At 48.5% G+C, this 27867-nt stretch overlaps 1 protein-coding gene across 3 annotated transcripts; it reads right to left on the minus strand.

Annotated features, from left to right (window-relative positions):
• Window positions 1-409: 409 nt before the first annotated feature.
• Window positions 410-27288, minus strand: LOC307207121 (GRAM domain-containing protein 2A-like). 3 transcript variants are annotated; one of them, XM_079960867.1, is made up of 13 exons: window positions 26989-27288; window positions 16286-16414; window positions 14630-14714; window positions 13952-14021; window positions 12166-12269; window positions 10754-10852; window positions 8888-8959; window positions 7286-7354; window positions 5251-5314; window positions 3986-4054; window positions 3141-3225; window positions 1989-2099; window positions 410-841 (listed from the first exon to the last, which is right to left on the minus strand). In XM_079960867.1, the coding sequence occupies exons 1-13, from the start codon at window positions 27039-27041 to the stop codon at window positions 826-828; spliced, it is 1026 nt and encodes a 341-aa protein (XP_079816993.1). In that variant the 5' UTR covers window positions 27042-27288; the 3' UTR covers window positions 410-825. The 3 variants fall into 3 exon arrangements, with proteins under 3 accessions (XP_079816993.1, XP_079816992.1, XP_079816994.1); XM_079960866.1 differs by lacking the exon at window positions 26989-27288 and adding an exon at window positions 25431-25590; XM_079960868.1 differs by lacking the exon at window positions 26989-27288 and adding an exon at window positions 16935-17159.
• Between the last annotated feature and the right edge of the window lie 579 nt (window positions 27289-27867).

Consider the following 27867-nt stretch of genomic DNA (forward strand, 5'->3'; position numbering starts at 1 on the left):
TATATAAAAAAGGGAGGCAGAGCAAAAAACCAAAAAGAGGACAGTTTCCTCTCAAAATCTCTCACTTTTTTTAAAAAGGTTTTCTTTTCCCACCTTTTTTAGAGAGGATTTTTGAATAATATGGTAAAAAGGACTCCGCTACATGAGTCAAAGAAACCGAGTTTTGAACGTGTTATAAACATGAGACACCAGAGGGCGATAGAGAGCAAATAAATTTTTACATGTGATTTTCCATAGCGGTTCCCCCCCCCATCTTTTATTATAACGATTTAATTTCTGACTTGTTTATAGCGTGTTTTCCTGCCTGTGTGTTTAGATCGAGTCAGAGTTTGGTTTCGAAAGGCACCTTGCAGATTTTCTGCACAGGGATCCTCAAGATATAATTAGGGGTGCTAAAAAAATAAAATAAAAATACCTTAAAGCCAGTATAACTAATACCATTTAGGATTCAAGGCGCGTGCTAAAATAATTGTTCTTTCTTCGCCGGGCTGCTCAAGCAACAACTGTCCTCTGTTTTTGCAACTTGAGACGTTTTTCGGGTACCCACAGTGCCGAAGCAAAAGTCTCTTTAGGGTATTTCCAGAAGTAAAAATCCGGACACAAAAAGTTGTGTTGTTTTTTTTGGTTGTTGAGCTTCCCAGTTCTGTGTACAAAACCCCAGACATTTTGCTGGTTTTTCAAAAAATAAAATAAAACATGATTCCCCCTGGATGCTAATTTCGTCGCTGGAATCCTGGACATGTCCGGAAAAAACCTGGACTTTTGGCAACTGTATTTCTCTATTTCCCGACCAGCAGCAGATGGCCTGGAAATCTTGCGAGATGCTCAAGTTGTCTTATACCTGTCCGGGAAGAAAATATTTAAAAGTTACAAAGCTGAGAAAAAGAAGAAACCTTTTTCCTGTTTATTCAGCCTATTGGAAGCAGCCGACGGACCACTGCAGAATAATATTTTTAACCGGGCTTTGAATAAATGTGCCATTAATATGGTTTTGAATTGTTTTATCATCTTCCTTAGCAGAGTGCGCAAGCCACTGTTATTCTGAATTATGCTTTTTTATGGAATTGGAGAGTCCAACCCCTTGCGATGCAGGAATATTTTTGTCCAGTGCAGGACTCGAACCCAGACCCTGAGATTAATAGTCTCAGGCAGGACCAATGGAGCAAGGGGCTATTCTGAATCATGCTTTTTATAGGGTTGGGGGCTATTCTAATTCTGCTTCTAATAGGGTGGGGAGCTACTGTATTCTGAATCCTGCTTTTTATAGAGTAGGGGGCTACTCTGTATTCTTCTGCTAATAGGGTAGGGGGCTACCGTATTCTGAAGTCTGCTTTTTATAGGGTTGGGGGCTATTCCGGATTCTGCTTCTAATAGGGTTGGGGGCCATTCTGAATTCTGCCTCTAATAGGGTAGGGGGCTATTCTGAAGTCTGCTTTTTATAGGGTTGGGGGCCATTCTGAAGTCTGCTTTTTATAGGGTAGGGGGCTATTCTGAATTCTGCCTCTAATAGGGTAGGGGGCTATTCTGAATTCTGCCTCTAATAGGGTAGGGAGCTCTGGGTAACTGCTAATATAAGTGACATAGCCTTTGCCCCTCTCCTTCTGCGGGGTGTGTGTTTGTGTGTGTGTTTTTCTGCTTTAGAAAGTTAACCAGGACTGTCCTTTTACGGCCAGGGGTCAGCAAACCTTTTCAGCAGGGGGCCGGTCCACCGTCCCTCCAATCTTGTCGGGGGCCAGACTATATTTTCGGGAAAAAATGAACGAATTCCTATGCCCCACAAATAACCCAGAGATGCATTTTAAATAAAAGCGCACATTCTACTCGTGTAAAAACACGCAGATTCCCGGACCGTCCGCTGGCCAGATTGAGAAGGCGATGGGGCCGGATTCGGCCCCGGGGTCTCAGTTTGCCTACCTATGATTTACGTCGTCAGCCGTTCTCAACGGAGGGGAAACCGAGGAACGAGAAGCCCCCCCAAAAAAACTCACTGGTGCTGCTGAAGGTCTATTTCGGGCCACGCTCCCATGGAGATCAACTGTTCTTCCAATTGAATGATGCGCAGACCGATGTAGCCTGAGGAAAGGAGCAGGAGAACCACCCTGAAACAGAGATATCAGAATATTAAGATTTTATAAGAGCATCTCCTCTTTCTCTCCCCCCTGGGCTAAACATATCCAGGTCCTTCGACCGTTCCTCATCAGGCTAAGGTTTCCAGACTCTTGATTACATTGGTTCCTCAGTGGAAGGGGAAAAAATGAAGCCATTGTGGCTAACGGCGATTGGCAATTTTATCCTCCAGCCAATGGGACGATCGTCTTAATTTTTCTTCTAGGGAAAGGTAAAGGGACCCCTGACTATTAGGTCCAGTCATGACCGACTCTGGGGTTGCGGCGCTCATCTTGCTTTACTGGCCGAGGGAGCCGGCGTACAGCTTCCGGGTCACGTGGCCAGCGTGACGAAGCTGCTCTGGCGAGCCAGAGCAGCGCACGGAAACGCCGTTTACCTTCCCGCTATAAAGCGGTACCTATTTATCTACTTGCACTTAGGGGTGCTTTCGAACTGCTAGGTGGGCAGGAGCTGGGACAGAAAGACAGGAGCTCAACCCGACGCGGGGATTCGAACCGCCGACCATAAGATCGGCAAGTCTTAGGCACTGAGGTTTTACTCACAGAGCCACTCGGGTCCCACAGAGGGCGCGGGTTACTCCCATAGAGACTCCTTAAGTAAATGTAAAGGGACCCCTGACCATTAGGTCCAGTCGTGACCGATTCTGGGGTTGCAGCGCTCATCTCGCTTTATTGGCCGAGGGAGCCGGCATACAGCTTCCGGTCATGTGGCCAGCAGGACTAAGCCGCTTCTGGAAAACCAGCGAAGCGCACAGAAACGCCGTTTACCTTCCCGCCGGAGTGGTACGTATTGATCTACTTGCACCTTGATGTGCTTTCGAACTGCTAGGTTGGCAGGAATCAATCTTCTAGTAGCAGCCAAAAGTTTAGTAGGGAAGGGGGCCAAGAGGCGGATTCAACAAGCTGCGTGGCTTCATGGAATCGTAGAATTGGAGAGCAGGAAGGGAACCCAGAGGTCATCCATCCCAACCTGCTTTCAGCGCAGGAATCACAACAGAAAACTGGCCCACTCACAAGCAGAGATAGATGAGGATGACAGTGTTGAGGGGGCTGAGGTGAGCCTTCCACCTCCGCCAGGACTTTGTGGACCGTACCCCTCCTGGAAAGAAAAAGAGGCGGTATTATAATAATAATTATTATTATTAAATTATTTAAAAGGCCTGGGAAAAGACATATGAAGATTTATTTTGGATTTTATTATTATTATTAATGCACAATGAAAAAAGCCATACATCCGGCTGAGATGACTGGCAGAATCCGGGACCAAGGAGAAGAGTCGGTGGAAGAAGATTGGGAAAAATTTAAAGTTTATCTTCAAAAATATTGCAAAATTAAGGATTGCTAGAAAGATGTTGGGAAAAGAAAATCATGTGGTTTTAGCAGGAATGACATAAAGGATTAAGTAAAAATGAACTGGTGAAAGAGAGAATGTAAAATTATAGTATATTAAGACAAATTATTAAGATAAAAACAAGGTTGGAAGGATTTGCTGAAATAACAAATTGAATTAGAATACAATAATGGGAGGTGTGAGGAGGTCAAGGAAACAAGCAAAGGAAAGAAAGCTATGTAAAGGTTTGATCTGTTCTTCTTTAATTGTTTGTATTTTTTCTGTCTTTTTTATTTTTCTTTTTTCTCTTTTTTCTCTTTGTAGTCTTTAAAATTCGAATAAATACTATTTAAAAAAAGAAAAGAAAAAAGCCATACATCCAAACTGAACACAAAGAAGTAGAAATCATAATAAACTCAGTAAAAATAAAACAAAAAAACTGGCCTTTGGATTGCAATGCCCAGTTTGGCTGGCGAAAAAGAGGTTTCGGGGGAATGCGGTTTGCAAAACGGCAGGGAAACCCACTCACCTCTGTTTGCTGCCGCCTGGTGCGGTTCGATAGCTGCCGTCGGGGGGCTCCGTGTCCTATCTTCCCCGTCTGCGAAAGAAGACGGTTAAGGCATTTTATTAAAAATAAAATTAAAGTTGCATTTCACCCTCTCAACAACCCTGAAAGGGAGGTCAGCCTGAAAGCGAGGGATTGGACCAGTGCCGGATTTACGTATAAGCTAAACAGGCTATAGCTTAGGGCCCCATTCTCTTAGCCCCCCCCCCCCCCAAAAAAAAATATTTAAGGGATGTACATTTCCAAAATAAAATAAAATAAAATAAAACGTACATCCAGCAACAGTGTTGTGTAGGCTCCTATGATGTAAATCATGGAATTGCATTAACTACGGTTTTGATCCATGGGCTACTTTTAAAATGAGGCTGCATTTTAAATTGTATTTTAACCTGTATTTTAAATTGTGTCGTCCCCCCCCCCCCCCCATTATGTTTTTATTGTAATTTTACTGGTCTTAGCCATCTCTGGCTGGGGAGGGCTGGGTATAAATAAAATTTATGATTATTATTATTATTACAATTGCATTTGTTTATAACACTCAATTTCACATTAATAAAGCTATTTCTAATTATTAGTAGTTTGCATCATATATTTACACCTCTTATTATTTCATGTTATAGCAAGTTTCCAGAGACTAGATGAGGAGCCCTTTGTAAATTGTGTTTTGTTATTGCTAAATTCCAATGTGTTTGCATTATTAAGTTTGTTATGGATAAAAAAATCATTTTAAGTTAGAGCTTAATAATTATTTCACTATTAATATGCTTCTTCTTAATTGTATTCCAATGATTTTGATAAAATACATATTTTGTGATGTGCAAATGGCTTTAGATACCTATTAGGTCCATAAATCACCACCCTGGATTTAAGATTAAAATGGGACGTGAATTGGAAATACATAATGAAATACGAAGGACAGAAATAGGGGGAAGAAGGGACCTTATCGATGACAAAGAGTGTCAACTTGATGGGATTAAACCTGGTGCAATTGGGCGGATTTGTTAAGAATTCGGAAAACTAATAAAAATTATTTGGGGAGGGGGGAAAAAGACTAAAACGGATTAAAATTGCTTTCTAAGCAAGAGGGCAGGTTTGTCTAAACAGTAATGCTTTCAGCAGGCGAAAAAAAAACTACTGTGGAGGCACCTGCTTAATATCACTAGGCGGGGAGTTCCAAAGGTTAGATGCCAAACTTTGTATCAAATAAACAGAAACGACCCAATTCTCACCAGGCTCTTCCGGGAGGGTTTCGTCCAGGGGGGGTGTCCGGCTGCCGTCCAGCTCCTTTGGGGTCTGCGAGGGGAACGAAAATAGAGAGAGGTTGGGAACGATAGGGGAAAATTGGGTTGCATCCAGACACCTAGCTTAGCGTTGCATGCTCTGAACGGCAGCAGCCGCTGACCAGGGTTTTGTCAGGCAGGAGTTTCTCCCAATCTTGGCAGTGCCAGATTTACGTCTAAGCTAAACAAGCTATAGCTTAAAGGTAAAGGTAAAGGGACCCCTGACCATTAGGTCCAGTCATGGCCGACTGTGGGGTTGTGGCGCTCATCTCGCTTTATTGGCCGAGGGAGCCGGCGTACAGCTTCCGGGTCATGTGGCCAGCAGGACTAAGCCGCTTCTGGCGAACCAGAGCAGTGCATGGAAACGCCGTTTACCTTCCCGCCGGAGTGGTACCTATTTATCTACTTGGACTTTGACGTGCTTTCGAACTGCTAGGTTGGCAGGAGCAGGGACCGAGCAACGGGAGCTCACCCCGTCATTGCGGGGATTCAAACCGCTGACCTTCTGATCGGCAAGTCCTAGGCTCTGTGGTTTAACCCACAGCACCACCTGGTCCCCAGCTATAGCTTAGGGCCCAAAAAAAATTTAAAGGGAAAAAACCTGGATGTACATTTCCAAAATAGAAGATAAAAAATAAATGAAATAAAACCTACATCCAGCAACAGTGTTTTGTGTTGTGTTGGCTCCTAAGATGTAAGTCATGGGCCCCGCCTGCTAGCCTGCTTGCCCAAACATCACTGGTTTGCTCCTTTCTATATATAGGGTGCCTTTCTATATATTTGTTGTTGTTGAGTCGTTCAGTCATGTCCGCCTCTTTGTGACCCCCTGGACCAGAACACGCCAGGCCCTCCTGTCTTCCACTGCCTCTTGCAGTTTGGTCAAACTCATGTTTGTGGCTTCGAGAACACTGTCCCACCATCTCGTCCTCCGTCGTCCCCTTCTCCTTGCGCCCTCCATCTTTACCAACATCAGCGTCTTTTCCAGGGAGTCTTCTCTTCTCATGAGGTGGCCAAAGTCTTGGAGCCTCAGCTTCAGGATCTGTCCTTCCAGTGAGCACTCAGGGCTAATTTCCTTCCGAATGGAGAGGTTTGATCTTCTTGCAGTCCATGGGACTCTCAAGAGTCTCCTCCAGCACCACAATTCAAAAGCATCCATTCTTTGGCGATCAGCCTTCTTGATGGTCCAGCTCTCACTTCCATACATCACTACTGGGAGAACCAGAGCTTTAACTATACAGACCTTTGTTGGCAAGGTGAGGTCTCTGCTTTTTAAGATGCTGTCTAGGTTTGTCATTGCTTTTCTCCCAAGAAGCAGGCGTCTTTTAATTTCGTGGCTGCTGTCACCATCTGCAGTGATCATGGAGCCCAAGAAAGTCAAATCTCTCACTGCCTCCATTTCTTCCCCTTCTGTTTGCCAGGTGGTGATGGGCCCAGTGGCCATGATCTTCGTTTTTTTGATGTTGAGCTTCAGACCATATTTTGCGCTCTCCTCTCTCACCCTCATGGGACGCAGGTGGTGCTGTGGGTAAAACCTCAGCGCCTAGGACTTGCCGATCGCATGGTCGGCAGTTCGAATCCCCGCGTCGGGTTGAGCTCCTGTCTTTCGGTCCCAGCTCCTGCCCTCCTAGCAGTTCAAAAGCACCCTTAAGTGCAAGTAGATAAATAGGTACTGCTTTATAGCGGGAAGGTAAACGGCGTTTCCGTGTGCTGCGCTGGTGCTGGCTCGCCAGAGCAGCGATGTCACGCTGGCCACGTGACCCGGAAGTGTCTCCGGACTGCGCTGGCTCCCGGCCTCTTAAGTGAGATGGGCGCACAACCCTAGAGTCGGACATGACTGGCCCGTATGGGCAGGGGTACCTTTAGCTTTACCTTTCACCCTACACCCTACACCTGTCGTCTTTTGATCCTAATAATTCCTAATCCCAAAAGGATGGCTGAGAACACAAAACACAGAGAACAAAACACAGAGAACGCAGTTTCTTACCAGGGAAATCTTAAGCAGTTGGTCCGAAAGGTTGTGCGTTGCGGTTGGGCTGTTGTTCCGACTGCCGTCCTATAATAAATAATAATAATAATAATAATAATAATAATAATAATAATAATAATTTATTTGTACCCCACCCATCTGGCCGGGTTTCCCCAGCCACTCTGGGCGGCTTCCATAGAAACAAAAAATACACTAAGATGTCATACATTAAAAACTTCCCTGAACAGAGCTGCCTTAAGATGTCTTCTGAATGTCAGGTAGTTGTTTATCGCTTTGACATCTGATGGGAGGGCGTTCCACAGGGCGGGGGCCACCACTGACAAGGCCCTCTGCCTGGTTCCCTGTAGCTTTGCTTCTCGCAATGAGGGAACCGCCAGAAGGCCCTCGGGTGATGGACCCCGGTGTCCGGGCTGGATGATGGGGGTGGAGATGCTCCTTCAGGGATACTGGGCCATTTAGGGCTTAAAAGGTCAGCACCAACACTTTGAATTGTGCCCGGAAACGTACTGGGAGCCAATGTACGTCTTTCACGTGTTATGTGGTCTCAGCGGCCACCCCCAGTCCTCAGTCTGGCTGCCGCATTCTGGATTAGTTGTAGTTTCCGAGTCACCTTCAACGGTAGCCCCATGTAGAGCGCATGGCAGTAGTCCAAGCAGGAGATAACCAGAGCATGCACCACTCTGGCCAGACAGTCCATGGGCAGGTAGGGTCTCATCCTGCATACCAGATGGAGCTGCCCTGGATACAGAATCAACCTGTGCCTTCTTGGACAGCTGTGAGTCCAAAATGACTCCCAGGCTGCGCACCTGGTCCTTCGGGGGCACAGTTACCCTATTCAGGACCAGGGAGTCCCCCACACCAGCCCGCCCCCTGTCCTAGAGGAAGCAGAAGAGAAATCAAAGAACTGGAACCATGGAAGTGGAAGGGCCCTCCAAAGGCATCTATCCCAACCCCCCATGAGATACATAGCTGTACCTAAGACGGACCAGATTTCCTACTTTCATGACTGTGGAATATCTTTAATAATAATAATAATAATAATAATTTATTCAATTCCAATCCATCTATAGCAGGGGTCAGCAAACGTTTTCAGCAAAGGGGCCGGTCCACCGTCCCTCAGACCTTGTCGGGGGCCGGACTATATTTTGAGGGGGGAAATGAACGAATTCCTATGCCCTGCAAATAAGCCAGAGATGCATTTTAAATAAAAGGACACATTCTGCTCATGTAAAAACATGCTGATTGGAACAGATTAATCCGTTTTGCATTACTTTCTTTGGGAAAGCGCTGTCTTGGTTTTGGAACGCTTTGGTTTTGGAACGGACTTGCGGAACGGATTAAGTTTGAGACCCAAGGGACCACTGTATTACAATTCCGCCCCATCTTTACTCCAACAAAAGTTCTTGCTCCCTCCATTTTTTTCCTGGGTAGAGGTAATGTTGGTCACAGGGACTAGAAAGTTAGGTTCTTTTAAAAAATGAAAGGAAGATAGTATCTTCCTGAGATTTTGAATCTCGGCACCTCAACAAGGTGTGTGTGTATCCTGGCAGAGAACCAAGGTACCACTCTATTATTATTATTATTTTTATTATTAATTACCTGGAGGTGTTTGCAGATGGAACGCAGGCTCTGGTAAACGGTTTCCCGGGAGCGAAGAGACCCAAACAGGAACTGTGGTGTGGGAAGAAGGGGTTGGATAAAATAAAATAAGATCACAGTCTTTACCTTGTGGAACGAAACAGATCCTTCACCCCCATATTTTGCTTTCTTTTCCTTTCCGACGGGGAGGCAGCCTAGCCTTCCACACGGAAATAACACCCCATAATAGATCGGAAAGCCTGGGCAAACAAGACTAGAGCCTTGCTGGTTTTTTGTTTTTTTTAAATGGGATTCTAAGGAGGCTGAAATGTTCGGAGTTTCCGTCAGGGCCAACATACAAATACTGCAAATTGCCTTGTGAGCCTCGGATGGAGGGGAGTATATCAGTTCAATAAAGAACCATAATTTAAATCACATTCAATGCACACTTAAAAACATTCTCCTTGGGAAATGTTGCTTCAGCGAAGAGCTGCCATGAGTTCAAAATTTCCCAGACATAGCCCTCGTAAACGGGTGGAGATCGCTGAGATGTCTGGGGAAATCTGGACATAGCGAAAGTGTAAGGGTAAAGGGATCCCTGACCGTTAGGTCCAGTTGTGGCCGACTCTGGGGTTGGGGCGCTCATCTCGCTTTACTGGCCGAGGGAGCCGGCGTCCAGCTTCCGGGTCATGTGGCCAGCAGGACTAAGCCGCTTCTGGCGAACCAGAGCAGCGCACAGAAACGCCGTTTACCTTCCCGCCAGAGTGGTACCTATTTATCTACTTGCACTTTGACGTGCTTTTGAACTGCTAGGTGGGCAGGAGCAGGGACCGAGCAACGGGAGCTCACCCCGTCATTGCGAGGATTCGAACCGCTGACCTTCTGATCGGCAAGCCCTAGGCTCTGTGGTTTAACCCACAGCGCCAGTGAAAGTATAGTTTTCCTTTTTAAAAAATAGCTCGGAAACTTTTTTTCATTACTGATTCTGAGATTTTGCTCAACAGCTTTCGACAAAACTATGAAAAACCCAATGACTTTGCGAACCCAGCCCTGCCCATCTGTTGACACAGCCAAGGCCGGATTTAGTTTTGATGAGGCCTTCAGCTCCAGAAGATCATGGGGCCCTTTATATATCCAGCTGTCCTTTGTCAACAACAAATTGTTACTGTTTTTTGTGTTGAATATATTCTATATGGCAATTTGTGGACCTCATAGGTATCTCAGGCCATTTGCCCATGTTGCCCTGCAACCAGTCCATGCAGAATGTCGGCACCCTATATATAGAAAGGAGCAAACCCGTGATATTTTAGGAAGCAAGCGGAGCCCATGACTTACATCCTAGGAGCCTACACAACACAAAACACTGTTGCTGCATGTAGGTTTTATTTTACAGTGGTGCCCCGCAAGACGAACGCCTCGCAAGACGGAAAACCCGCTAGACGAAAGGGTTTTCCATTTTGGAGGCGCTTCGCAAAACCAATTTCCCTATGGGCTTGCTTTGCAAGACGAAAATGTCTTGCGAGTTCCTGCAGGGTTTTTTCCCTTTTTGCCCCCTTTTCCTAAGCCCTAAACCGCTTATCAGCTGATCCGCTGATAAGCCGCTTATCAGCTGATCCGCTAAAAGCTGCTAAACCGCTAATAGCGCTAATCCGCTAAGCTGTCAATGGGCTTGCTTCGCAAGACGAAAAAACCGCTATACGAAGAGCCTCACGGAACGGATTAATTTCGTCTTGCGAGGCACCACTGTATTTGTTTTGTATCTTATATTTTGGAAATGTACATCCAGTTCTCTTTTTCCTTTAATTTTTTTGGGGTCCCCAAGAGAGCAGGGCCCTAAGCTAGAGCTTGTTTAGCTTTTACATAAATCCGGCACTGGTCGGCTCTCACCTTTTCTCCATCCGACGTCCGGATGCAGACAGCGTTGGGTACCAGCAAGGCTGTGTTGGCCTTTTTGAGGATGCTGATGGTTGGAACTGGGATGACGACCTGTCGGTCCGGGAAAAGGGGAGGCAGGAGAGAGAGAGAGAGAGAGAGAGAGATATGAGGGATAAGGAAGCACAGAATATGACCCAACATGGTTCATGGGGAAAAGGTATCCCTACACTACAGAGAGAGAGACCACAAGTCTATGTTAACGGAGAAATCTGAGGGAGAGGAACGAAACATTAGCCGGACACTCACAAAAAGATCCATCAGTTCCACACTGTTGACGGAGAAATCTGAGGGCTCCCTTGGACAAAAAACAAGGACACCAGCCAGGAATACCAGAGCAAAACAGCAGCCAGATGGCTTGGTCTTTATTGAAGACTGTCGCGACAGGACTCCCACCTGCCACCAGGTGGAACAGGATGGAAGCCCTGAACAAAAGAGCCCCCAAACTTTTATTAGCTGCTAATTCCCATGTTACACCCCCCAAAAAACTACATCACTCATACATCATGAAAGGGGAGGTCTGGTGGCCGTAATCTGAGCATCCTGGACCCTGCCCCATGGTTCCCCTTGCCCTCCAACAAACACCCATCAAGTGGAACAAAAGAGATCTTTACATTTCCCCGTTTCCCAGCCAAGTTAATCACACCCTTTTGTCTTCATCTGGGTTTATTTCTGGAATGGCTACCTGTCTGGCACTCAGGTATCAGGAGGCCAGGAATTATCACTCAGGCAGAGGGGCTGCTGAGGAGCTGAGCTCACCTGTCTATGGGAATTTCTGAAGTTTTCCCAGTGAGCCAGTACAGTGATACATTGATCAGTGAATTCTTACATTTGGTATCGTGCACCAAAGGCCCTTGGAATAGATAGGAAAAAACTGTGACGAAGTGTTTTGTGGGGACAAATCACAAAAGTCACAAAAGCGGTTGTGCCTTTTTGGGTAGTGGGCTGCATGTGCGTGAGATCTGCTGGAGGGGCAAACCCACTCCCAACCTATACATAAATTCCTTCAACAACTATAAGAAGAGCTTATGGCGTCCCGCAACATTATCCCACCTAGCTTTTGTCTAGGAAACAAAGGGAAGGAAGAATAAACCTCTGCAGATCCTCAACCCGGGGGCCGGATCCGGCCCAATCACCTTCTCAATCTGGCCCGCGGATGGTCCGGGAATCAGCGTGTTTTTACATGAGCAGAATGTGTCCATTTATTTAAAATGCATCTCTGGGTTATTTGTGGGCTATAGGAATTCGTTCATTTCTTTTTTCCAAAATATAGTCCGGCCCCCCACAAGGTCTGAGGGACAGTGGACCGGCCCCCGGCTGAAAAAGTTTGCTGACCCCTGCTTTAACCTTGGCCCTAGAGCCCTTACCTTAACTTCCCGGTGTACCATGCTGCAGTAGAAGCAGATGTGATTTTCGGATATATACAGGCGGCCGTGATAAGGAACCTCCCGTTGCCAGGCGCACGAAAACGCTACAGGGGGAAAGACCAGGAAGGAAGGGTTGGCAAAGAAGCTGCCACGATTCTAGTCCTCAGCATAGCTGTCAACCATCCCTTATTTGGCGGGACAGTCCCTTATCCCAGCGCCGTGTCCCGCTGCTGTCCCTTATTGATGATGTCCCTTCAATTTCCCGGGTTTCAAAGAAGCAGCTCCTCTCCCTCCCTCGCTGCCGGCCAGGGAGGAGGGAGGCTCCAACTGTGTTGCTTGGCTGCGTTGCTCACCCAATAAGGAGTCTGAGAATGACTGGGGGGTGGAGCTTGCATGCCTTGTGCCGATCAAATCGGCCGCCTTGCCTGGGGACTCGCCTTTGCTCAGCGCTTCCCAGCGGAGAGGTGATGGTGGTTTTCCTTGCTGCATCCCCTTTGCCGGGTTGCTGCACTGTGGGAACCACCGCTTGAGGCTTTGTTTGGCTGCTGGCTGAGATTTCTGCCTTTGGCTCGGAGGGGCTCGAACATACCTGTGCCCCTAGAAAAATCCCTTATTTTGGCTGCTGATCCCTTATTTCCGAGGCTGCTGGTCCCTTATTTTCAAATCTGTAAGTTGACAGCTATGGTCCTCAGTGTGGCGAACCATCACACAGCAACCAGGGTCGGGCCCTGCGGGAGGAGCGGGTGACATGCAAACTCCTCCTAACTTCTCTTCGTTTTGCACGAAGCACAGAGAAGCAGAATAATAGTGGCGGCGGCTGCACACCCTCCAAAATTTTTGTCAGTGCCTAAATGGTATTGAAGGGACATGGGTGGCGCTGCGGGTTAAACCACAGAGCCTAGGACTTGCCGATCAGAAGGTCGGCGGTTTGAATCCCCGCAATGACGGGGTGAACTCCCATTGCTCGGTCCCTGCTCCTGCCAACCTAGCAGTTCGAAAGCACGTCAAAGTGCAAGTAGATAAATAGGTCCCACTCCAGCGGGAAGGTAAACGGCGTTTCCGTGCGCTGCTCTGGTTCGCCAGAAGCGGCTCAGTCATGCTGGCCACATGACCCGGAAGCTGTACGCCGGCCAGTAAAGCAAGATGAGCGCCGCAACCCCAGAGTCGGCCGCGACTGGACCTAATGGTCAGGGGTCCCTTTACCTAAATGATATCGAGTGTTGGAACAACTTGGCCACAATAAGGAAATTTTGCCCATGGCATGACTGTTTTCCACCTTCCCATTCTGACTCTCTGGCACCCTCTCTGCATAATCTAGCAATTCCAAAACATAGACGTGCTTTGACTCTCGCAAGGTTGAATGTCTTGCCCTTGGTTGGACTTGAGAGATGATTCCACCAGATCCCACACAGAAAACATCCCTGTGGAGACGGCAGTCCCGAATCGGTGGCGCATGCCCTTCTGGCTTGCCCTCTTTATAAAGACTTGAGGAATGAGATTATCACCCCTTTTTTATTGTCCATCCCGGGTTGCCCAGCCACTGCCCCAGTGTCCTTTCTCTTGGCTGATCAAGATGAGCAGGTGACAGCAAAGGTGGCAAGGTTTTTCGCTGGGGCAATCAGAATAAGATCCACTATTTGACCATTGATTCAAAGCCCTCAAATATATTTTATAGAATTGACTTTTTATTTCTATTCTTTGTATATCGTAGTGTTGCTTTATTGCTATGGCCGATGGCTGATGCAAATAAAGATTAATTAATTCATTAATTAATTCAAGCACTTACTCTGCAGGAGTTCTTCCCCCTCAGGGAAGTCTTTGAACACCCTTCGGAAGTTGAGAGCATGTTTCACCAGCTGTGGAAAGGGGAGAGAGAGAGAGAGAGAGAGAGGTGATCTGTTTAGCCCTGATCCGGGTCAGCTGAGATTCCTGCAATTTAGAATTCTACGATTCTACGATACTTATTAAGGACCGGAAACTTTTGACTGACTTTTTGCGTGAAAGAGAAAACGAACTCGTAACAGATGGATTTGAAGATTGGGGTGGGAGGGGGGGGGGAAATACTGGCTTATAGAAAACAGAACAGATGGATTTTAATGTGTGAATACTATATTTAACAGACAGAGAACCAGAAGTCTTTTTGTCATTTATTTTCTCTTTTTTCTTCCCTCCCTTCTTCCCTAACTATGGCAGGGACTTATGGCCTTTTCGGTGGTGGCTCCCCGGTTGCGGAACGCTCCCCACCCGTCTCAATCGCTATAAACTTTCAGGTTTGAAATGGTAGATTTGTCAGCTGCTCTGCAGAAGCAGGGCAGGATAGAAAGTCTATTATTCATCCCTGCACTGGAAGCGGGTTGGACTGCATGACCACTGGGGGGCCCTTCCAACTATACGATTATACGAATTAGTTAATAATTACAAATCAGAGCAGTCGGAAAAGGCTCTCTCTGCCAGCCAAGCTTACATTGGAGTCCGAATTCCTGTGCTGCGCAGAGCCCAAAATTTCTTTCTCGGCCTCTTTGGAGTAAGACGGATCGTAGGTTTTGGATCTAAAAGGAAGAAGAGAAATAGAAGAATTATTTTAGCCAAAAAACGGAAACATGAAAGAAGTACCGGAAAAATGTGAAACCAGCAAGATCAAGTATTCCAAAAAGACTGGAGTCAATTTATACAATATCCGAAAGATCATTGTAAGCAATTAACATCCCTAGCAGGGTTGCCTGGAGACTTGCAACGAGGAATTTTCTTTATTTGCATTTTTGAGATATTCTGCAATGAGTGTGATTAGAATCGGAAAACGTATAAACGTTTAAATTGCAAAGATATAAAGGTCAATTTTGAAAGCCATGAGTCGACAGGCTCTAAGAGCCAAGGAGGAATAATAATAATAATAATAAATTTATTTATACCCCGCCCTCCCCAGCCAAGTCCGGGCTCAGGGCGGCTAAAACCAAATATAAAAACAATTGATTGAAGTACTGCAAACTCAATCAAAAACATTTTTTGGGATGAAATGTCAAGTCTTCACCAAGGCTAACTATTCAGACTGGGCAAAAGCCAGAGAAGTCCCCAAATAGGATATATATTTAGTGGATAAAGATGATGTGAATGTATAAAATCAAATGGAAAGTAAATAAAAATTATATTTAAAAAAAGAGAGAGATGATGATGATAATTTATTATTCATACCCCGCCCATTTGGCTGGGTTTCCCCAGCCACTCTGGGCGGCTTCCAACAAAGTATTAAAATACAATGGTCTGTTAAACATTGAAAGCTTCCCTAAACAGGGCTACCTTCAGATGTCTTCTAAAAGTCTGATAGTTGTTTTTCTCTTGGACATCTGGTGGGAGGGCGTTCCACAGGGAGGGTGCCACCACCAAGAAGGCCCTCTGCCTGGTTCCCTGTAGCTTCACTTCTCGCAATGAGGGAACCGCCAGAAGGCCCTCGGGAGATGTTCGGACTGGACATTGGGGGTGGAGACGCTCCTTCAGGCATACTGGGCCGTTTCCGGCTTTCAAGGTCAGCACCAACACTTTGAATTGTGCACAGAAACGTCCTGGGAGCCAATGTAGGTCTTTCAGGACCGGTGTTATATGGTCTCGGCGGCCGCTCCCAGTCCCCAGTCTAGCTGCCGCATTCTGGCTTAATGGCAGTTTCCGGGTCACCTTCCAAGGCAGCCCCATGGAGAGCGCATTGCAGTAGTCCAAGCGGGAGATAACCATAGCATGCACCACTCTGGCCAGACAGTCCGCGGGCAGGTAGGGTCTCATCCTGCGTACCAGATGGAGCCACCCTGGACACAGAATTGACCTGCGCCTCCATGGACAGCAGTGAGTCCAAAATGACTCCCAGGCTGCGCACCTGGTCCTTCGGGGGCACAGTTACCCCATTCAGAACCAGGGAGACCTCCACACCTGCCTGCCCCCTGTCCCCCAAAAACAGTCGTCAGTCGTCAATCTGTTAGCTGCCATCCCTCCTCCAACCGCCTCCAGACACTCACACAGGACCTTTACTGGTTCTGATTTAAAGGAGAGGTAGAGCTGGGCATCATCTGCCCTTAAGTACATTTAAGGTCAAACACACAAGCGGTTCAGAGCCTCGCTTTTTGCCAAAACTCACCGCAAAAGGGGAGGGTTGTGTCCATTCCTGGCTGCCACGCCGACCGTCTCCTCCAAACTTTGGGACTTTTTTTGCTCCGACATCCTTCGCTTGCTTTTCCTTTGTTTTCCAGAGATCTCTGACAGGCAGCTGGGAAGGAGCGAGAAATTGCCTGATTAATTATGTTGCTTCACAAGTCCCCAACCCCAGCCTTGGGCCGACACTTCCTCCTCAGACACCGTCACCCTCGCTGCTGATCCACCCATCCTTGCTCCTGCGCCCATTTCACAGATGGGCACAAGAGAGGCAGAGATTTAAGCAAGGGGGAAGGCAGCGAAAGAGGCCCTCAAGCTGGACTTGAATCATTCTGGATATCTTCCAAACGACATGCCTTCAACGTGTCTCCGAAACGGAGACGGGGAATTTTATTTTTATTGATATTACAGGAGGATAAATTTCCCAGCATTGCTCCTGCGCCCATTTCACAGACGGGCACAAGAGAGGCAGAGACTTAAGCAAGGCGGGAGGTGGCGAAAGAAGCCCTCAGCTGGACTTGAACCATTTTGGATGAGTTCAAAACGGCATGCCTTTATCGCGTCTCCAAAAGGGAGACGAAGAATTTTATTTTTATTGCGATTGCAGGAGCATAAATGTACCCTTTTCGGCTCACCTCGCTCCTGTGCTTTGCCGTGCAACGTGATCCCTCTCTAGCCTGTCATCGGTCAGAATTTAATGAGATTATTTCCCTCCCCTTCCCTATAATTAGCTGCGTGCCGATGAAAACAGCCTCGCCCCGATACAAAACCCGAGTTTGCGATCGCTTTATGTAACATCTCAGGTGACGAGGGAGTGGGTGGCATCTCGATTTAACTTTTGGCCCTCCATAAAGGATTCTGCCTACTCCTGAGGATGATCTGTAGAGCTTCCTCATCCAGGAACAGTCTAGCACTAAATACTGCTTGCTGGTGGGGCAGCGGTTTACACAACAACGCAGGAAGACGGAAGAAGTTGCTTTTGGTATTTCGCAGATGTATCGGGCTGGACCCCGGTTTACTTTTAGTCCAATAAGCCTCCGTGGCTGACGATTAAAGGTAAAGGGACCCCTGACCATTAGGTCCAGTCGCGGCCGACTCTGGGGTTGTGGCGCTCATCTCGCTCTACTGGCCGAGGGAGCCGGTGTACAGCTTCCGGGTCATGTGGCCAGCAGGACTAAGCCGCTTCTGGCGAACCAGAGCAGCGCACGGAAACGGCGTTTACCTTCCCGCCAGAGCAGTACCTATTTATCTACTTGCACTTTGACGTGCTTTCGAACTGCTAGGTGGGCAGGAGCAGGGACCGAGCAACGGGAACTCACCCCGTCATTGCGGGGATTCGAACCACTGACCTTCTGATCGGCAAGTCCTAGGCTCTGTGGTTTAACCCACAGCGCCAAACCAAGGCAGTACAACAGGGCTCAGCAAACTTTTTCCGCAGGGGGCCGGTGCACTGCTCCTCAGACCTTGTGGTGGGCCGGACTACATTTTGGAAAATGTAAATACAGTGGTACCTTGGGTTACGTACGTAATTCGTTCCGGAGGTCCGTTCTTAACCTGAAATTGTTCTTAACCTGAATCACCACTTTAGCTAATGGGGCCTCCTGCTGCCAGAGCACCATTTCTGTTCTCATCCTGAAGCAAAGTTCTTAACCCGAGGTACTATTTCTGGGTTAGCAGAGTCTGTGACCTGAAGCGCCTGTAACTCGAGGTTCCCCACAACGCGCCCGTCACGATGCCCTTGGCGCTGCGCAGACCTGCCACCCAAGTTTACCTCAGTCCGCAGGTGGCCCGGCTTCGGATTGGCTGCCGGAGCTTTTGGCAGCCGATCTGAAACTGTGCCAGCGCCGCGGAAGCTGGTCTCTTTTCAACGAAACGCCATGCTGGTTTAGCTCAGCACGGGGACCGGATTGGTGAGCCTGGTGGGGCCGCATCCAGCTCCCGGGCCGTAGTTTGCAGACCCCTGTGGTAGAACCTCCATGCACAGGAGAAGCCTACCTGAAAATGTCAGCCGATCGAGCGGCGAGAGACTCTGGCTCTGTGGCAGACCCAAGACCCATAAACTTTCGCGTCAATATCGCAGCTTATTTCCTCTGTGTTTCACGTTATCGTTTTCATTTAGGGGATTTTAGTATTTTATTTTTAGGGGGTGGATCAACCACGTGTAACAAAATGACATTAGCGACTCAGCCCAGTACTCATGTGGCAGATGTGAACTAAGCAATTGCGCTTTCATTCCCTTTTGCAATTCTTTGTTCACCCTAACACAGATACATCTGTTCCAAGCTTCTTCGGAAGCTGCAATTTTGTGTCTTATCCCTTTCTTCTTCAGGAACCTCTGGAAATCCTGTAAGAGAAAAATTGGCTTCTCATCTGTGCAAAGACAATCTATGTCAGCATCATGCATATTTTTCACCTTGTCACAAAACTCTTTAAACCTTTCTAAGGCTTCTTTTGGTCTCTCCAAAAGATAAATCCAGACAAAACCTGTAAAAGAATCAACACATATTAGGTAATACTTTGCATTGCCTCTAGATGGTGCTAAAGGACCAATCACATCAGCATACACCCGCTGAAATGCCTTGTCGACCCTCGAGGTGACCTGCTTGGCGTTCTTTTCAGCTACACCTGCAAAAGAAATCATGTTAGAATCACAAGAATTACATTCCATGTAATCACTTTGATCAAAAGTCAACAAATACAGTCCATCTTTCTCTTCGGCAGAAAGATACAGCTCTCCATCTTTGTAGATCTCGCAGTGTTGATCATCATAGGACAGTTTTAGTCCCTTCTTGGCAATCTGCGAAACGCTGAGCAGATTGTACTTCAACTCTGGAACCAAATAAACATTGTTTATAGTCAAGTTCAGACTTTTAAGATACACAGTCCCAATTCCGGTGGCTTCCAGCTCTCGACCGTTGGCTTGTTGTACAACGAAGCTTTGCTTCTTAAATGACGAAAACAAATCCCTGCGATGGGTCATGTGAACCGTCGCTCCCGTGTCTAAAATGAAAGAATTCCCCACTTGTGGTGTGGCTTTTAGGGACAACAAAGCCTTTGCAGGCTTCGCCTGTGACTTGGCATGACTTCTGCCTGACGCCTCAGACTTCGTGGAGCTTCCCTTGGCTCCTTTGTTCTGACGTGGCTTCTTGCAGCACCGCTGAAGATGCCCAGTCTGTCCACAATTGTGGCATCGGACAACGTTCAAAGCTACAGCGTCTCCTCCAGTAGCTACAGCAGTGGGGGTGTCTGAACTCCGTTCTTCCCTCCCCCTGTCCTTGACTTCCAGGGCGGCAAGTCTGTCATGTTCGTTCAGAATCACGGCAAAGACCCTGTCCGACGTTAGATCTTGCGCTGGGAGAGACCCCAGCTGACTGGCAACCGTTTTGTAAGTCCGATTCAGGCTGTTGATCACCATGAAGCAAAACACTTCCTCCTGCAGACGGAAATTGCGTTCCACCATCTGCTGACGCAGAAATTTCATTTCCGTCAGGTGCGCTTGAACATCTCCATCAGGCGCAAGCCTCAGGTTAGTCAGCTTTTCAAAATACAGCAACGCTGAAGAACCTGCATCTCTCTGATGTGTCCTTCTCAGCGTGTCCCAAACATCTTTCGCGTGTTCTAAACTTTGTATATGGATAAGCTGCGAATCTGACACGCACAGAATTATAGCAGTTCTGGCCTTCATATCCTGTGACTCCCAAGGACGCGTTGGTGCTGCAGGGATGGGGTTCTCAATCACCCTAAACAGTCTCTGATTCTGCAGCAAGGCCTTCATCTTAATAGACCAAGATGCATAATTGTCACTGGTCAAGAGTGGTGGAGAAGGCAGGCTTCCCTTCTTGACATCCATTTTGAGTCCTTGCATTGACTCTCAAACACAAGCCTCTAAAATCCAATAGCTGGCTTGTTTACACTCTGTGCACCTGGCAGCAATAACACTAGCCGCTTGGAAAGTCCCTTTCCAACAGTTCCTGTGTAAAGGCCTAGTCAAAACACGACTTGTTTGTGCCACTCTGGGCATAGCCTGACTTCCAGCCCTTATCTGCGTTGCTTAGCAACCACATTCCTTTCCTTGGACAGGAAAAACCACAGGAATGTTTGGAATGCAGACTCTTCTCTCTCGGAGCTGTTTTTCCCAAACGTTGCTCCCATGAAGCAGAGAATTAATCCATCTGCATACACACCCTTAAGCCCGAAAATCTCATACCTGGGCTCCGTAGCTTGGCTTTCAGCTTCTTCTGGTCAGCTTCTAGCTGCAGAGAATCAGCTTCCATCTCAGGCTTCAATGGAGAGGGATGAATACAGCCTCCTTGATGCAGACTCCCATGGATCGTAGCAACCGTCAACTGCTACCAATGTCATCATTCAGGCTCGGTCAGAGGTATGTGCCTATCTCTCCAGGCACCGGCTGAATTCTTTCGACCTCCCTCCGGCGACTCCCGGCAGGAAAAACACACGAGGTCCGTTCCGGCGATTTTCCTCAGGCTGTGAGAAAAACACACCAAACTGCTTCTCCTCCTCCCTGCTCTCCAGCATATCCCCAGGGAGGGGAATCAGACACAGACAGAAATGTGTCTACATGTTTTATTCCTGTCTTCAGCAGTCAAACAGAGAAAACATGTCTGCTCTCATCAACAAACAGAGAGAAAAACTCCAAACTCCACCCATGTACATCCTGTACAGGTCATATGACACACACTGAGCTCACATCCTGTGCTCAATAAGGAGAATGGACTGCCCCTTTGTTTCCATGGCAACAGTCACATACATCCTGTTTGGCTTTCCAGCCACAAGCAGCTGACTTGGCTGCTGGAGCCTTTGCTTGCTGCAGCATTGCTGCTTTAGAATAACACTACCCCCAGCAAGAGAAGACCACGCGAGGTTATTTCTTTATAATTGAAATTCTATCCATAATATAACAATTTACACCAGGGAGACTTCCAGGTCGGGAGCTGAAATCCGTGGTGCATGCTTTGGAGTTGCAATGCAAAACAGGATACACAGAACAGGAAAATAACCAGTCCGTCTGGCTGCTGGCATTCCTGGGATTTCCCAGCCGGCCGCCAGGGGAAAAGTCACCGCCGCGGAAAATCAGAGCCGCCACAAAACACCAGAATTTACCCCTCGGCCAGATCCCAGTTTTCCTTTTCAAAAGCCAATTGTTTGCTTTTTATTGCTTCCCTCCAAACAGCTCCAGGCTGGGCTCAGGGGTTCTTCCTCCACACAACCTCATTTTATAGAATCAGAATTTCAGAAAGGGACCCCACTCCCCGGAAGGGTCATCTAGCCCAACCCGCAAACCTCCAAGGCAGCAACAAGCTTTCGAAAAACACATTACTGGCTGATTGGTACTCGCCAATCAGGCTTCCAGAAGAGCCAATGCTAGCCCCCTTGTCCCGTCCCCCCACTTCTTATCGCCTCCGTCCTTAAATAGGACTAGAAACTTGGGCTGCATTTGCCACACTCCTTTTATTTCGGCATTCCTAGCCAGGGGGTTGCAGGGATCAGAGATCGGCAGGGATGATCTCCAAAAGGTAAAGAGGACTGGAAACTTAGGCTGCGGTTTGATACCAGCCCATTGGACCAGATGGCCTCTGGGCAGACACGTGTTAGACTGTGTATCGCATACTTGGAGGGGTTCCAGGGCTCTTCCCAGACTGATGTTTCCATGACGCTAGTCCCAACCTGAGACGCCAATCTTTTGCAAGATCGAAAATCCCACGCGCGCCCATAAACACCGTATTTTTCGCTCTATAAGACGCACCAGACCACAAAACGCACCTAGTTTTTGAAGGAGGAAAACAAGAAAAAAAATATTCTGAATCTCAGAAGCCAGAACAGCAAGAGGAATCGCTGCGCAGCGAAAGCAGCAATCCCTCTTGCTGTTCTGGCTTCTGGGATAGCTGCGCAGCCTGCATTCGCTCCATAAGACGCACACACATTTCCCCTTACTTTTTAGGAAGGAAAAGTGAGTCTTATAGAGCAAAAAATACGGTAGCCAAGATACATGCACGCCTTCCCATGGGCCACAAAAGATGGGTCTCTCTAATAGTAGTAGTAGTAGTAGTAGTAGTAATAATAATAATAATAATAATAATAATAATAATAATTTAAAAAATCATTCTTCATACCCTGCCCATCTGGCCGGGTTTCCCCAGCCACTCTGGGCGGCTTCCAGCAAAATATTAAAATACAGTACAGTGGTAGCTCGGGTTACAGACGCTTCAGGTTACAGACTCCGCTAACCCAGAAATAGTACCTCGGGTTAAGAGCTTTGCTTCAGGATGAGAACAGAAATCGCGCGGTGGCAGTGGGAGGCCCCATTAGCTAAAGTGGTACCTCAGGTAAAGAACAGTTTCAGGCTAAGAACGGACCTCCAGAACGAATTGAGTTCTTAACCCGAGGTGCCACTGTAATTCATCAAATATGAAAAGCTTCCCTAAACAGGGCTGCCTTCAGATGTCTTCCAAAAGTCAGATAGTTGCTTATTTCCTTGACATCTGATGGGAGGGCGTGACACAGGGCGGAGAAGGCCCTCTGCCTGGTTCCCTGTGACTTGGCTTCTCGCAGGGAGGGAACCGCCAGAAGGCCCTCGGCGCTGGACCTCAGTGTCCGGGCTGGAAGATGGGGGTGGAGATGCTCCTTCAGGGATACTGAACTGAGGCCGTTTAGGGCTTTCAAGGTCAGCACCAACACTTTGAATTGTGCTCAGAAACGTCCCGGGAGCCAATGTAGGCCTTTCAAGACCGGTGTTATATGGTCTCAGTGGCTGCTCCCAGTCCCCAGTCTGGCTGCCGCATTCTGGATTAGTTGCAGTTTCCGGGTCACCTTCAAAGGTAGCCTCACGGAGAGCGCATGGCAGTAGTCCAAGCAGGAGATGACCAGAGCATGCACCACTCTGGCCACACAGTCTGTGGGCAGGGAGGGTCTCATCCTGCGTACCAGATGGAGCTGCCCTGGACACAGAACTGACCTGCGATTCCATGGACAGCTGCGAGTCCAAAATGACCCCCAGGCTGCGCACCTGGTCCTTCGGGGGCACAGTGACCCCATTCAGGACGACGCCTGCCCCCCTTCTCCCCCCAAAACAGTCCTTCTGTCTTGTCAGGATTCAACGTTGATCTCTGCAGATAGTGCTTGCTCCAATCTGCCCTGATATCACATGGGACAAGCATCCATCTATGCCCCAGCATCCTGTCTCCGACAGAGGACAGCCACAGACTTCAAGGAACCCGCATTGCTGGGGGGTTGGACTTTGTTGTTGTTGTTGTTCTTTAGTCATTTAGTCGTGTCCGCCTCTTCGTGACCCCCTGGACCAGAGCACGCCAGGCACTCCTGTCTTCCAATGCCTCCCGTGGTTTGGTCAGACTCATGCTGGTAGCTTCAAGAACACTGTCCCACCATCTCGTCCTCCGTCGTCCCCTTCTCCTTGCGCCCCCCATCTTTCCCAACATCAGGGTCTTTTCCAGGGAGTCTTCTCTTCTCATGAGGTGGCCAAAGTCTTGGAGCCTCAGCTTCAGGATCTGTCCTTCCAGTGAGCACTCAGGGCTGATTCCCTTCCGAATGGAGAGGTTTGATCTTCTTGCAGTCCATGGGACTCTCAAGAGTCTCCTCCAGCACCAGAATTCAAAAGCATCCATTCTTCGGCGATCAGCCTTCTTGATGGTCCAGCTCTCACTTCCATACATCACTGCTGGGCCACAGACTTCTAGGAACCCGCACTGATGGGCGGTTGGACTAGATGACTCCAATTTGACAATCTTATGGTTTTAATCCCAGAGGGGGGGTCTCTTCTTTCCCCAAGTTCCTGCCTGTTCAGTGGTAAAGGTAAAGGTACCCCTGCCCGTACGGGCCAGTCTTGACAGACTCTGGGGTTGTGCGCCCATCTCACTTAAGAGGCCAGGGGCCAGCGCTGTCCGGAGACACTTCCGGGTCACGTGGCCAGCGTGACATCGCTGCTCTGGCGAGCCAGAGCCGCACACGGAAACGCCGTTTACCTTCCCGCTGGTAAGCGGTCCCTATTTATCTACTTGCACCCGGAGGTGCTTTTGAACTGCTAGGTTGGCAGGCGCTGGGACCGAGCAGCGGGAGCGCACCCCGCCACAGGGATTCGAACCGCCGACCTTTCGATCGGCAAGTCCTAGGCGCTGAGGCTTTAACCTTTAGCGCCACCTGTGTCCCTTCTGTTCAGTGGTAGACTGCCCCAAACTAGGGAAGCTCTGCTTTTAGCAGTAGAGAATGGTTTTTGTCAGTAAAAGGAGCAGCCGAGGGGGTGTCCCTCCCGGGCTCCGAACTGGCTGCCACCTCTAACCATTGGTCCTGCTGGTTGCTGGGAGACGGGGCCTATTCTTATTATTGATTCAGTTCAAGGCGGCTCACAAACAAGAACATGTGCAGAGTGCGCGCCCCCGAAAGAATTGGGAGCGGAATCACTGGTGGGCTGGGAATCCCCCCCGTGCTGAGAGCCTGCCCAGGACGCCTGGGTCCCTTCTGGGATGCTGGGTGGGGCTTCACATCGATTGGAAGCCGGGAGGTCTCTGGCAGAGCGCCAGGACACCTGGGTTCTTCTGGAGAGAAGATGCCAGGTTTATTTTTAGAGGGTTTTGAAATAGGAAAGGCGGAGGTGGGTGAGAGGAAGGAAGGAAGGAAGGAAGGAAGGAAGGAAGGAAGGAAGGAAGGGAGAGAAGAAAGAAAGAAAGAAAGAAAGAAAGAAAGAAAGAAAGAAAGAAAGAGAGAGAGAGAGAGAGAGAGAGAAAGGAAGGAAGGAAGGAAGGAAGGAAGGAAGGAAGGAAGGAAGGAAGAGAAAAAGTGCAAAAGAAAGAAAGAAAGAAAGGGAGGGAGGGAGAGAGAGCGAGAGAGAGAAAGAAAGAGAGAGAGAGAGAGAGAGAGAGAAAGAAAGAAAGAGGGAGAGAAAGAAAGAAAGAAAGAAAGAAAGAAAGAAAGAAAGAAAGAAAAAAGAAAGAAGAAAGAAAGAAAGAAAAAGAGTGAAAGAAAGAAAGAAAGAAAGAAAGAAAGAAAGAGGGAGAGGGGGAGAGAGAGAGGAAGGAAGGAAGGAAGGAAGGAAGGAAGGAAGGAAGGAAGGAAGGAAGGGGGGAGGGCTTGTCCCTAAACCCGGACGCCTGGGTTACTACCTGATGTCGGTCAAGGAGAGGCTATCAGGTCCAGGGGCGACTCCGAGCTTGACCATCGCGGAGCCTCTTCAGATCCGATGCCCGGGTCATGGGCGGGGAGAAGGGAGGCGCGCGGACGCGAGGGAAGACCTTGAACCTTTTCCTCCGCCTCCTCCTCGCCACCTCCCCGAGATGACTCCCGAACGGCGGGCCACCTTTGACTCCTCCTCCTCTCACCTTCCTGCCCAGCACCAGGGGATGAGCCGGCGGCTGTTCTGAGTCACCCGAGAGAAGCGGAGCGACTCCGGATTAAGCGGCGCCGGGTAGAAACCTCGCGCGGCTGCTCCGTCGGAAGGGAGCCGAAGCGACTGAAAGGGGTCTCCCCCATCCCTGATCTAACAAATAGACCGCAGGCATGTCCAACAGGTAGATCGTGATCTGGTAGATCTACCAGATCATCACTGGATATCTGCGGTGAAGCTGAACAACTGCGGCTCCCCTAAAAAACCCTCAACATTTTAACTCTTTCCTGAAAAAAACTCAACAACTTTGACCTGGACCCACCAAAAAGGGGTAGATCACTGCCAGTTTTATCTCTGTGAGTAGATCGCAATCTCTTGGGAGTTGGCCACCCCTGAAATAGAGGCAGTTCCAGCTTTTCCCAACTCCCATCTTTCATACCCTCCAACATTTCTCCAGTGAAAATAGGGACGTCCTATTCCAACTCTTCCAACATTTCACCCCTGAGAATATGGACGTCCCATTCCATCCCCTCCAACGTTTCTCCCCTGAAAATAGGGACGTCCTATTCCATCCCCTCCAACGTTTCTCCCCGGAAAATAGCGATGTCCTATTCCATCCCCTCCAACGTTTCTCCCCGGAAAATAGCGATGTCCTATTCCATCCCCTCCAACGTTTCTCCCCTGAAAATAGGGACGTCCTATTCCATCCCCTCCAACGTTTCTCCCCTGAAAATAGGGACGTCCTATTCCATCCCCTCCACCGTTTCTCCCCTGGAAATAGGGAGGTCCTATTCCATCCCCTCCAACGTTTCTCCCCTGAAAATAGGGATGTCCTCTTCCATCCCCTCCAGTGTTTCTCCCCTGAAAATAGGGATGTCCTCTTCCATCCCCTCCAATGTTTCTCCCCTGAAAATAGGGATGTCCTCTTCCATCCCCTCCAACGTTTCTCCCCGGAAAATAGCGATGTCCTATTCCATCCCCTCCAACGTTTCTCCCCTGAAAATAGGGACGTCCTATTCCATCCCCTCCAACGTTTCTCCCCTGAAAATAGGGATGTCCTCTTCCATCCCCTCCAGTGTTTCTCCCCTGAAAATAGGGATGTCCTCTTCCATCCCCTCCAATGTTTCTCCCCTGAAAATAGGGATGTCCTATTCCATCCCCTCCAACGTTTCTCCCCTGAAAATAGGGATGTCCTATTTCATCCCCTCCAACGTTTCTCCCCTGAAAATAGGGACGTCCTATTCCATCCCCTCCAATGTTTCCCCCCTGATTTCCAACGGGGGTGGAATCATATCGATTGCAAGTGTCCCCTTCCCCAAAAGAGCCCAGCCACTTACAGCTTGCTCGGCCGCCCCGGGATGACATCTTCAGCAGCTTTGAGGTGCTCCATTTTTCACTCCGAAGGGCCCTCTTCCTCTTCCTCGCCTTCCTCTCCAGCTTTCTGCCCTCTGAACCTCCTCTCAGCTGCTTTTATCTGCAGGGAAGGTGAGAAAAGTCTGAAGTCCAACTCAATCCGGGGTTTCACCTGCTGCCAGCAAGACCAGGAAGCTGTCGACTCCAAGGCGATTCGGAGCGCAAACATGACTTCTCCTCTGGCAGCCCAAGTTGCCTGGAGACAGACATCCTTCAAACGGTTGCCGCGGCAACAGCATGGGGACTCCCTTTGGTTGCCGTCGCCTCCCCCAAATCGCCCACAGAGACTCACGTTGCCTCTGCTCTGTGGTACCCAAAGATGCTCTCCAGCTGCCTGAAACATGTCCTTCTTCCCAGTTCATCTTCTGCTTGCAGCAGAGATAAAGGTAAACCTAGGCAGCATCTTAAAAAGCAGAGACATCACCTTGCCGACAAAGGTCCGTATAGTTAAAGCCGTGGTTTTCCCAGTAGTGATGTATGGAAGTGAGAGCTGAACCATAAAGATCGCCGAAGAATGGATGCTTTTGGATTCTGGTGCTGGAGGAGACTCTTGAGAGTCCCATGGACTGCAAGAAGATCAAACCTCTCCATTCGGAAGGAAATCAGCCCTGAGTGCTCACTGGAAGGACAGATCCTGAAGCTGAGGCTCCAAGACTTTGGCCACCTCAGGAGAAGAGAAGACTCCCTGGAAAAGACCCTGATGTTGGGAAAGATGGAGGGTGCAAGGAGAAGGGGAGGACGAGATGGTGGGACAGTGTTCTCGAAGCGACCAGCATGAGTTTGACCAAACTGTGGGAGGCAGT

The sequence above is a fragment of the Podarcis cretensis genome (genome assembly GCF_951804945.1).
Source record: "Podarcis cretensis genome assembly, chromosome: 18".
In the NCBI taxonomy this organism is placed as follows: Eukaryota; Metazoa; Chordata; class Lepidosauria; order Squamata; family Lacertidae; genus Podarcis; species Podarcis cretensis.

What these genes read in the sequence shown, in the direction of transcription:
- LOC307207121 (XM_079960866.1), bottom strand. Translation starts at nt 25,486, where the DNA reads ATGGTCAAGCTCGGAGTCGCCCCTGGACCTGATAGCCTCTCCTTGACC. An exon ending in AACCCTCCCGGAAGAGCCTG is followed by an intron (nt 4,055 to 5,250) that starts GTGAGAATTGGG and finishes CTTCTTTCGCAG; the next exon opens with ACGGGGAAGATAGGACACGG. An exon ending in CCAGGCGGCAGCAAACAGAG is followed by an intron (nt 3,226 to 3,985) that starts GTGAGTGGGTTT and finishes TTTTCTTTCCAG; the next exon opens with GAGGGGTACGGTCCACAAAG.